Source organism: Oculina patagonica, unplaced genomic scaffold, assembly GCF_052425735.1.
Source record: "Oculina patagonica isolate OP01 unplaced genomic scaffold, crgOcupat unplaced408, whole genome shotgun sequence".
NCBI lineage: Eukaryota > Metazoa > Cnidaria > Anthozoa > Scleractinia > Oculinidae > Oculina > Oculina patagonica.
The window spans coordinates 1-12,199 of NW_027558264.1; the positions used below are offsets into that span (position 1 = coordinate 1).

The window sequence follows — 12,199 nt, forward strand, 5'->3', positions numbered from 1 at the left end:
GGCGGATCCAGGAGGGTGGATTGGGTGGCTAGCCACCCCCCTTGATCCACAAGAAAAATGAAAATAAACATACTTAAAGATGAATTCCAGTCCGTACTGCGCAATCTCGGCTGCAATGTTTATCGGAGCCCAACACAAAGGAATGTTTACAAGCAAAACTAAAAATTCCGCGACAAACTTACCTTTTTCTTCATTATTAACGCCAGAAATCCTTGCAGAACAAAAAATAACGAGTAGAGGAACCTTGACGCTATTTCAAACCGACGTTTCAGCTCATCGGAAATTATTCTTGAAGTAAACGAACTGTAATGGCGGACTAAAAAACTTCATGTATGCTGTCACCGAAGTGTAACGTTTCAACGAATTCAAAACAAAAACGAAAACAAACCCCGAGTCTGCGCAGTACGGACTGGAAATCAGCTTTAAATAGAAAATAAGGACAATGACACTGGGTTAGGTGAAAAAAGTGTTAACATTATTAGCTAAAGTAAAGTTGAAATTTGTTTACATCCGCTCCCCTAAGCCAGGCGGCCGTCCAACCGTCCAAAGACGGCCTGTTTGGGTGGCAATTTTATTAATTGCTGTGCTTTATGTAACGAAACGTGTGTATAATTTTAAAAAAAAGTAACATTTCTTTTAGCATCCAAGAGTTGTTTTAGCCTTGCTGGCATTATATCTTCTCAATTTGCATCTTTTTAGCGAGTTTTACCGTTTTCTTTGCATGAATCAAAAATTGAACAAAGCGATTCTTCACAAGCAAAGCATTGACTCACTAAGTCATTCCCAGGCCACTTTGCCAGGGCTAAAAATCTCCACGCTCGTGGGTGAATAAAACAACGCATATCTGTTCTTTTGAGCAAGTTCGTAAGTTCAACTTCAATTTTCAATCACTGTTCGTAAGAACTAGAGTTTCTGTCCCTTATATAACTCAATGTTGCACAAGGTGAGTTGAGGAAAGAATAGTTTTGTCTAATTATCAAGGAAAAACAGCGGTTAAAAAGCTTAATTGAAAGACGTTTAAAGCTGCTCAGAATCACGGAAATCACATCTAAGAGGCTTCAATTTTTCAAAATTTTCTGGGGGCATACCCCCAGACCTAGGGGCATGGAGGCTGCTGCCCGTGAAGTATGGTTGCCCAAAAAATTCGGACTCCCTAAAAATCCTGCCTAAAAGCCTGAGTTACCCCCTCCCCCCAATAAAAAGCTGGGGCTTAAATAATAAAGTAAACAAAAATATTTGTATGCAGCCAACCCCCTTTGAAAAATCCTGGATCCGCCCCTGACGCTCTGCTAGGGATAACTCGCCTACCCGGGACAACTTTATTTTGGCTCCAAGAAGCTAAATATGTTTAAAAATGCCGACAAAAACAGCGAATTGTGACCAAGAAACATCGTGTTCCTTCACAATTTGTCGTATTTTTGCTCTGGAACGGAATTACTTTCGAATAACAGCTTCTTACGACAAAGTTTGTGGTAAAATGGTTGGCGCGGCTGCATATGTGAGGTTATTCCATAACATAACTACCGTATTTATTCGTTTAAGCGTCCTGGGCGCTTATTAAATTTTTTGACCTTGAGAGTGGGCGCTTATTCGAGGTGGGCGCTAATTCGAGGCTGGGCGCTAATTACATTTTCACCATTTTTAGCAAGTAGTACGCTGTAAGTTGACCCGGGTAGTAGGGTTACCCTACCTGTGAATTTTTGCTTGTAAACCCGGGCTATCTTCTAACCCTCTTGCTAGGGTAACCCTAGCACTAATGGAATGGTGTAACTAATTTTTTTTGCAGAATTACCAGTTGTATTTAATAGAAAGCTGCAAGTCATCTCAGGAGGGGGAAGATGTGCACCTCCTGCACCCTGCCTATAAATTGGCCCCTGAATAAAATTTAACAATGTGTTGCTCCAGAAAATATCCATACTCCCCTCACAAAAGTTTTATTGGTTAGAAACCCCCTCCTCTCTGGAAAATTCAATTTAGTAAAAGTTTTGACTTTTGAAACTCCCCGCGCCCTGAGAATTTCCAATGACCTTCCTTGGGGTAGGTTTGGATATTTCCTGAACTGCATACAATTTTAATAGATGTCATATTACCGGTATTTTGTTTTTATATTTATGATTTTCTGTACTTCCCTTTTTTGCCATGGAGTGCCTAAAAACTAGCAAATATATTTCCATGTTAAATAAATAATAAAATTAAATGAATACTTATGAACAAATGAATGACAAAAAATGAATAGTGATTATAGAACAAATACAAATAACTTAGTGTAAATTATGCAAGGGTACCATAGACATTCCCAGGTTCTTAGGTGGACCAGGAAAATCAGATTATGGAATGCTATTTTTTTCCACCTGGACAGGGGAGAATTATTTGAGGGTTTGTTTGAAGTTCAGTCAAGTTTCTATATGCAACACCATACCCAATTTCAGACCAATTATAAAATTTATAACCCATTTTCAGACAAAAACTGAGCAAATTGTGGGACCATAAATGGGGACAGTGTGTCTTCTCGTCAACTTTTCATCTTTTGTTTTGTCCCCAGAAACCATCCCACAAGAAACAGTGACATATAGTTAGTTTATTTTACATTTTTTATAACTTTTACTTTTTTTCTGTTACAGGATGTGCTGATGATTTCAAGTTTCAACAGCTACTTTCAATTGTTACTGCCTATAATTATTTTGTGTAAAAAGTACTATTTTTGAATCTGCCATGATTATTCGTTGTGGGGAAGATTATTTTTAACTCTGTATAAATGTACATATACTACTTATTAACCGAGAGTGAGGTCATTACAGGGGAATCTCAGACCGAGGCCTTGATGTATTGACCGAGCGATAGCGAGGTCAATACATCAAGGCCTCGGTCTGAGATTGCCCTGTAATGACCGAACGGACGAGGTTAATAAGTTATTTATTATATGGCCTTTTAGCGCTATTCTAAACTGATATATTTAAAAAAACACCGAGGTGAAACTCGCTCTCGCTCTCTGTGGCTCTCTTCGTCGCTCATACTAAAGAAGTATCGGAATGCTTATATTTTTCTTTCAGTTGTTGAAAAGATAGTTACATTTTGTCGGTATTTATTGTCGTTCTTGCAATTGCGCTAGTAGCTTTTACTCACAACTCAAAAAACCATGTAAAAACCGCCGAGCCGAGAAAATTTTTCATAATGCCCGGTCATTACAAGAAAATAATGCCCGCTCAGCAGCCAATCAGAGCGCGCGTACTATTGTAGCCATATAATAATTTTTCTTATTCCATGCAGGTAGTTTATCAAAATTATGGTCAGCTGTGATAATATATGAATGAAAAGCTTCTGCATGTGTTGAAATTTTAGTTTGTCTTTTGAGATTAATTTTAGTAAAAAGAAACAACTATTTTAAAAAGCTTTTTGAAAAAGGTCCATTTTATTTTATGTACATAAATAAAGTACAAATGTATCTTGTGTGTTTTACTTCTGGAGTTGTTGATGTATTCCCTTTTGGAGGGTAGCTGGTTCTAATGGTTAAGTTTGAAACTTTAAAGTACTGGTTTAAGTTAGGAGTAGGTTTTAGAGTGGGAAGAGGCTGGGGGAAGTTTAGTGCGGAGAGGTAAAGGAAGTTTGTTTGTATACTGTGCCCACACACCCCCACTCTTCCCCTGAAGAAAAGTTGAAATTCTACTTGTAAATCTGACAAGCAAAATAGAAATTATGGCTTTAAGTGAAAAACTTAAATCTATACTCAGTCTATCGCCCTATTCCAGAAAATCCTTTTTGTTTCACATTAATTGAATTTTTGGTGGATGAATAAACGTCCTGTGAAGGGGGGGGGTAGGGGTACTCTCCCAAAAGACCTTTACAGGTATGTGCGCCCAAACGTTTGAAAAGTAAAACTATGTGCTAAATTCGCGCAGCCTTCTCGCAACCGTGCACTCTTTTAAATGCGCTAAAAAAAGTACACAGACACCTGCTATGCAGGCTAGAGTGTTGTTCAAGGCCATACAAACTGTTTCCAAGCATTTTCCGAACTTTTCCAAAAATAACAAAATTTGCCAAAGATTTCGGAGGAAGTTTAGAAGATGCTTCAACTACAAGATCATTCAGCATAAAAACTTGTCAGGACCCACAACATCATCATTATCTTCATTATCAATATATTTGTTCTTTGTGAAAGAAATTTTTGTAATTCAACTAATTTTGGCCTTAGATATTTCTGTTGCAGTTTAATTGCATTTAAATGCTTAGAAATTTTATTTTCAAAGGGAAATTAGCCTACATTTGCAAGCAACCTTTTCGATTTTTTGGAGCAACTTCCGAGCAACTTTTTGGATTTTGGTGCACTTTTTGAGCAACTTTTTGGCATTTCAGTGAGCAACTTTCCAGCATTTTACAAGCACAACTGGGACAGGCCTAAAGCCATGCAAATAGCCAAAGATGTTGTTTAACATTTTTGTCATTGTATAAAGCGAAGAAGTAATATCCATCTACATTCACAGGATATATATCTCACTTTTTTTACAGTGTTAGATGAGTGCACTAAAACAAACTTTGCCAAGTAAAGTGTCACCATAAAAAATTACTTCACCTTTACTTTAATTTTGGAAATTGACTAGCTCTGACTAATTAGAAAAACACGTCCAGTTTTTCAATTTATTGATTTGTTTTATAACTTTTTTTATTGTTTTATGGGGGGATACGGGTGGTATATTTATTAATTTTTTTAAAAACTGAAGTGGGGATATGAGTATATATTTCCCTGGGATCAAAGGTATGTTTTCCCTAGCTAGAATCTTCTCGGGATTTTAATATGCATGGTTTAATAAGCCCTTATTGTATAACGTTGTCATCAATCATAAAAATTGGTCTTGGCAGGAGTAATCTTAGTACCAAACAGATCCCAGAAATGAAAAAGAGTGTGATATAATATAAATAAATATGAAACCAAAAAATATTTGTGGTCGATATATTTAATTTTTTGTTGTACAGGGTTTAATAAATTGGGAAGTCTTCACAAATCCATCATTTTTTTTTGAAACTTTGAAACCCTACAATTTCATCCCACTGTTTCCATTTTTTGCATCCATCATGATCTGTTCTATGCCAGATTATGTTTCTTGTGATGTGACAACATTACGTCATAAGGTTTATATGCAAAGGAGACGGCCCCTTTCAATTTTCAGTTTCGCGCCTTTGCGTCGAATATTGAGAAATACTGGAAACGATTCCTCTCCCCAGTCCACCTCCGGGTGAAGCCAGAAAATATACATGTTCATGTTCAACGACAATCTGCTCCTCGTTGTTAATATAAAATTTATTTGGCGATTGTGCAGCGAAAGCTTGGCGGTTGTGAAAGGATTCCCTGGATGTTCTGGCGCTGATGGTTTCGAATAAAACACCAGCTATTTACACTTGATCAAGGCGGAAAGCGCGTTGTTTTGGCAATGTCTTCATCAATCAACTGCAATGCAATGAACGTCAACTTCAAATACATATGCAGTATTTCTTTCTTCAGACTTTAATCAGTGGATATTCACACTACAAGTCTACATACAACGAGAATTGGCGTGTAGAATCGTGTGTTCGTGCTGGTATTGACGGTATGCCTGACCGACAAAATTTAGGTGCCTCTCGATCAACTGTACATTTTTTATCGTCAAGTACCTTGTCGGTGAATGGTTTTGACCAAAAACGCTCTGTAGTCAAGATTTGCGGTTTTATGGCTGAATTGTAAAGTGAGTATGTCTGAAGAAATAGCCTTCAAGGCAAATACTGTTACAACAAACGAAACAACTATACGAGTATCGTGTACCACGGATGGGTTTCTTGTCCCGTTTGCAGAGATCGACAGCGACGCACCCGGCATTCAACAACAAGACATCGCTGGACCACTCAGGCAAGTGTTGTGTTTGTTTCTCGTAGTGTTGTAGATAAACTCGGCCGCAATTTGACCTCGATCATTTTTGTACAATTTCGATATTTTACTTGAGCGAATTTGGGTCTCAATCGTAGTATTCTGTTCTTCTATTCAATGCACAGGAAGGAAGGAAGATGTAGCGGTGCTTTACTAAATGGGATTGACGGTAATTCTTCATGCGACGAAGCTAGTAGTTCGTAAGTACTATTTGCTGTCATGGTAATTAGTCTCATTTTATTTCGGGGGGCAGATTGAGCCGTAAAAGTGCGCTATTTGTAAAATGTCCGCAGGCTATATAGTCGCAGGAAATATATCACCGCTTGTTCATGTGAGTTTGCGCTGAATATTCTATATAGCTGGATTAAACTGTCATCGAGTTAGGAAAGGAAAACAATTAAACTTTAATGATTTCTTAATGATGAAAGCTAAAAGCATGGTGCTTTCGCGTTTTTCGATTTTTTTTATGAATATTACAGTATTATGCAGTCAGAAATACTCAACTTTACTGTGGTGAGTCTGGTGAAAAAATAAAGAGGGGCTTAAATTTCTGAGTCACAAATTATTTATTTGCTTCATTGTAAGTAATAAAATAAATTAAAATTGGTATATTCATACTCGGATTCATACTGAAGATTGGTTATGCCACTAATAACACAAAATTAAAAACTAAAATGAAAAGCGGTTCTTAATTAGGAGAACTGCAAAAGTAGTTATCACGCTTTTAAAGAAATCAGTGAAAGCAATAAATATATTACAATTCTACTTTAAATTCGTTTTCTGATGATTATATAATATCAAGGCTTCTTTACTATTTATTTAGACAATCCTCTCCAGTTTTAGACCATTTTAAAGTAATTCTACAGTTGATATTTAATATAAGCATCTTCAGAATTTGTTGTAAGTTCATGTAAAATTTCCAAAAGAAGATAATTGTTACTTTTGTGACAAAGTTCATAAATGTCAAATAAAGTAATTTATGCAAAGAATTATTAACTAACTGTTAGGTGTGAAAGAGAAAAAATCTCTTAGTCATTATGCTTTTGATTGACTGTGAATTAAAAATCTCAGTTATCACACTCAGTATGGATCTTTTTATTTCTAACATTAAATTAGTCAATTTGTTCTTTGGTGTACATAAATTATTTCACACATACTATTGGCTGACTATTGGCAAAATGCACAATGTGATTGGCTACACAAGAGCCTTCTATTTAGCATTAGCATAACCACACTGACCTACTATTGGTAATCGCACAATCTGATTGGCTAAACAGGTGCCTACTATCGATCCGTAAAAGGCTCTCGGAGCGCGCGCTTAGTCTTCGCTGAATTTTATCAATCAAAACCTTCAATAAATCAACTCTAGCTATATTTTGTGTTTAAAAGATCAGTCAGTGGGTTATGCTAACACAATTAGACGGCTCGCTCTCGGTTTCTACCGGCTTTTGATAGTTGACTCGGGGCTTCGCCCCTCGCCAACTATCAGCTGATAGGAACCTTGAGCTTGCCGTCTAATTGTTAATAACCCAGCGGCTGTCTATTAGCAAAACGCACAATCTGATTGGCTACACCGGTCCTTCTTTTAATTATTAGCATAACCCAGTGGCTGTCTATTGGCAAAACGCACAATCTGATTGGCTGCACAAGTACCTTCTATTGATTGTAAGCATAACTCAGTGTCTGTCTATTGGCAAAACACACAATCTGATTGGCTACACAAGTCCTTCTATCAATTATTAGCAAAACTCAGCGGTTGTCTATTGGAAAAACGCACAATTTGATTGGCTACACAAGTACCTTCTATTAGTTATTAGCATAACTCAGCGTTTGTCAATTGGCAAAACCCACAATCTGATTGGCTACAGAAGTGCCTTCTATTATTTATTAGCATAACTCAGCGTCTGTCTATTGGCAAAACGCACAATCTGATTGGCTACACAAGTCCTTTCTATTTAACAATTAGATGGCAAGCTCGAGGTTTCTACCGGATAGAAACCGAGAGCGAGCCGTCTAATTGTGTTAGCATAATCCACTGACCGATCTATTAAACTCAAAATATCGCTAGAAGCGATTCATTGAAAGTTTTGATTGATAAAATTCAAGCGCACGCTCCGAGAGCCTTCTACGGATCGATAATAGGCACCTGTGTAGCCAATCAGATTGCACGATTACCAATAGTAGGTCAGTGTGGTTATGCTAATAATTATTAGCATAACTCAGCGGCTGTCCATTGGCAAAACGCACAATCTGATTGGCTACACAAGTGCCTTCTATTGATTGTAAGCATAACTCAGTGGCTGCCTATTGGCAAAATGCACAATCCTGATGGCTATACTGGTGCTGTCTATTTAACAATTAGATGGCGAGCTCGATGTTTCTATTGGCTGATATTTGCCCCTCGCCAGCTACAGTGGAACCTTGATATAACAAAGGGCCAAGGGACTGGCAAAATATTTTCGTAATAACAAGGTTTTATTATATCGAGGCTCTTTTCATATTTGTTTTACTATTACTGAGGGGAAGAATATCGTCTGTTATACAGAGGACATCATTTTATAGAGGTTTGCGAAAATGAGGTTCCACTGTATCATAGTCCGATAGAAACCGTGCAAGTGAGCCGTATCACTAGATTTGTTTTATTGAAGGTTTTGATTTAATATACAATTCAGCAAAAAACTGAGCATGCGCTTTGAGAGCCGTCCATTGATCATTATTAAAAACTAGCAATGGTATATTGCAATTCCTGAGTTTTGATTGGTTAACAGGCAATGGTATATGAGCTCATATACCATTGACCACAATATGGCAGCTGATACGTGTCAACAAAAACAGCTGGGGAGCTTAAATATTGCAATTCTGCGGGCGTTTTTAATAAAACAATTATTCTGCTCTTGTCGGATATGAGATCGTTATAGCCAACTCGGCGCTACGTGCCCAGGGGGCGGATACAGGGGGTTGGATAGGGTGGATATCCACCCGCCATTTTTCAGTAAAAAAAAATTCGAAATGTCACTTTATTTGAAATAGAAAATAAGTAAAGAAAGAAAAATTAGCTCTCGCTCATGTCTGGTTGTTGTTACGCCACGTTTCGTCGTCTGCCGCCACTTTTCGCGCAAAAGTTCGCAAGGAAGCCATTTGACAACGCCTAGTGAGGCGAAGTAAGATTCTGATTGGCTCATTATTACGAAATTTGCAGGGAAACGTTCGTGCTTACCAACCCATGTGCTCAGTCGATGCTCAGGTTTGATGGCAACCTCGTTCCCAGGGTCTTGTGGGTAATTTCCAAGATGGCGGGTCTGCCATCCACCCCCCCTTTTGAAATCCTGGATCCGCCCCTGGTGCCTCATTGGCTATCTACCATGATCTCATATCCAACGCGCGTTTGTGGAATAATTGTCAAATAGACAACACTTTTGTAGCCAATCAGATTGTGCGTTTTGTCAATAGACAATAGAATACAGAATGGTAAGTATGTGGTATACCAATTCAAGTGCTCTCTGCACTATATGCGCTGCACTGCACTTCAGTGTTGTTTGTAATCAATAATAATCATAATTTCATCCAAGTCGTCATTTCTCTAACCGCCTTTTGTTTTCTTTGTTAACAGATTGCAAAAACCACATCCTTTACGCAGCCCAGTAAATCAGTCCTCAGTGGTAAGGGCAATGACCATATCCTCCATCTCAGAAAATGCATGCAAGACTTTAGCGACAAAAGATTCCAGGAATTTTTCCAAAGCTCCTCTAAAGTTAAAGTTTCCTTTGTCTCCTAGAGGTAAGTCAGAAATTGTCACACACTTTATGTTGTACATTTACCTTCTCTTCTTGCAATAGCCATGCAAACCTTGTTTTGCAAATTGATACGGTAGAAAAATGATGTTTGGGAGGTCATTGGTTCGATTCCCGTTGGGGATCAGACTTCTTGGTCTTTGTTCCAGGCTCATGACATGATGAACATTGCACCTATTTCGTTTCTTTACTGAGCTTAAACTTTACCATCTTTAATATATATTTATTTAATATTATTTTTCACCATACGGTATGCTACTGACATGATATTTGCTGATCCCAGTAGTTTGCAGGAGTCATGTCACATATGAACGTAGTGGATAGAGTGCCCACCAGTGTTTAGGAGGTCATTTTTTACTTGTCCCACATTTGTGATGTGATGAACATAAATTTTGCACCTTTCTCAACAATTTTTTTTGTTAAGATTGTCAAAAATTATAAACTGCTTTCTGAAGACTTCCAAAAACTGTCTCACTAGTAAACAGCTGAAGGTTACTCAACTGTTTCTAATCATTTTCTCCACATTTCCAAAGATTGCTTAAGACATATATTAGCATGTGTGTAAAACTTGTGTTTTTTTCTTAGCGGCAGCTTGGAACCTGGAAGAGGATGAAGAGAGTGGAGTAGCTCCAAGTGGAAGTACTGATGGAGCTCCTTTTGGCTACACAACAGGAGGGTTGTATTATTCTACTGATGTACATCTTCAAACATTACACACATTGCAGGTCAGGGTTATTAAACTTATAGGCCTTAGTAGTAATGACGTAAAGTATATAATAAAAATAATTCATTTATATGAATTTAATCATATACTTTACCTCATTCTATTCCTTTCACAGGAAAAACTCACACTTGACCTCACCCCCAATGTGTGGCTTCAATAGCTCAGTTGGTAGAGCATTGCACCGGTATCGCAGAGGTCACGGGTTCGAATCCCATTGAAGCCAAAAAAATTTCTGGTTTCTTTATTTGCAATTTCTTTAATTGCAATTGATTGCTCTTATTGACTTTTCGATACTTTCTGAAATGTGTCATACTACAGAGGGAGAAGTTCTGTCTAGCCATGTGTTGAATTTTATAATTATGTTACCTCAGTCCAACTCATTCCACACACAAAAACAAGTAACAAAGAAAAAATCAAGAAATTGCACTGTAAAGGGGAACAAGGTTGTTTGCAGTGTTGCTAATTTTTATGTGGTGTTGCGGTGAATAAAATCCCATCTTGCATTGTTGCTGTGATCTCAAACCCTAATGTGCACAATCTTTGTGTTTTCAAACCTACGGTGTTCAGTGAAACAAAGTTATTAGTGGTGTAACGGAACAAAATTTAGCTCTACTAATTTGTTAAAAGCACATACCATGTGTTTAATGTGTACAGTAAAAAATTGTCTAGTTAACATTTATACCTTTAGCTGCCATTGTCTACCAATCCCCGTATGTTTTCATTGATGAGTAACTTGAGTATATTGCGGTGATGGTGTTTTGTCAAATTTTCTTGCAGTGGTGTAGTGTTGGTGTATTTTTTGCAGTGTTCAGGGTCCCCCCCCCACCCGTGTCCCCCTCACTGTATGTTGCAGAGACATTCTTGTCCTGTTGCAGCTGGATGTGAATCATGCAATTCACAGGCATTTGTGTGACTCGCATGACTGCTGTCTTCTAAATTTATCGTCTTTTTTTTGGACAGGGCACTGAAGAAGAAGTTGTCACTCCAGCAGAGCTGGAGAAAAAGCAAAGGTGAGTTTTAATATAAGATTATCTTATCAGAAAAAAGCCCAAACTAAATTATGTCCCACTCTCGTCTCTGTAACTCTGTTTTGGGCCGTTTTGTTTTGCAGTGGCATAAAGCAAACAAGAATTAGCAGACTAGCACGGCGACTTAGCCAGAGAAGGGAGAAAGGAAACATAAGGTAAGCCAGGTTTAAAAGAAGAAATCACTAAATAAATACAGTTGAAGTTCCTAGTAAAACCACCTCTCATAAGCCAACACTTTTCCAAATACCAATGAAAATTTTCCCAGGTAAGTCATTATGGTTAAAATCTGTTGTAAGTGACCACCTCTCGTAGCTACAGTAACAGGATGCCTCACAATCTTTATATGATCATGGTTAAGTTAAGATGGTTTCCGCCTAACATTCGAGCAATACAGGCAATAATAAAAATTACCACAGAGATCTCATAACATGGTAACAGTTTGAGTACAGCTAGCAAAAACCAACCAAAACTTTAGCTCTCAAGCTGACCCCGCCAGAGAAAAATGAATTTGAAGTTATCTACATTTCAGTTAAAACAGACGTTTCGCGCCAGTTTAAAACAAATTGGTGCGCGTTTTAAACATTTTTACGAGGGTTTGACTTTAATTTTCTCGAGAATGCTTTAGAGTTTAATCACGGGGTCATTAAGACAAATGAATTTCAGTAAGATGATTCAAATAGTATGTAAAATGTTACCGTACTATGAGTAGGTTTTTGGTACTTAATTTTTGCACTCGTTGCTCGAACTTTCAGCGGAATCCGTC

At 37.7% G+C, this 12,199-nt stretch overlaps 1 protein-coding gene across 1 annotated transcript; it reads left to right on the plus strand.

The window, feature by feature from the left end:
* Nucleotides 1-5,180: 5,180 nt before the first annotated feature.
* On the plus strand, nucleotides 5,181-11,591 carry LOC144640685 (uncharacterized; the record flags this gene model as incomplete). Its single annotated transcript, XM_078499771.1, has 6 exons — nucleotides 5,181-5,879; nucleotides 6,023-6,093; nucleotides 9,504-9,670; nucleotides 10,270-10,409; nucleotides 11,369-11,418; nucleotides 11,520-11,591. Coding segments are annotated over exons 1-6 (659 nt in total), but the record flags the coding sequence as incomplete, so codon positions are not given.
* Nucleotides 11,592-12,199: the final 608 nt, after the last annotated feature.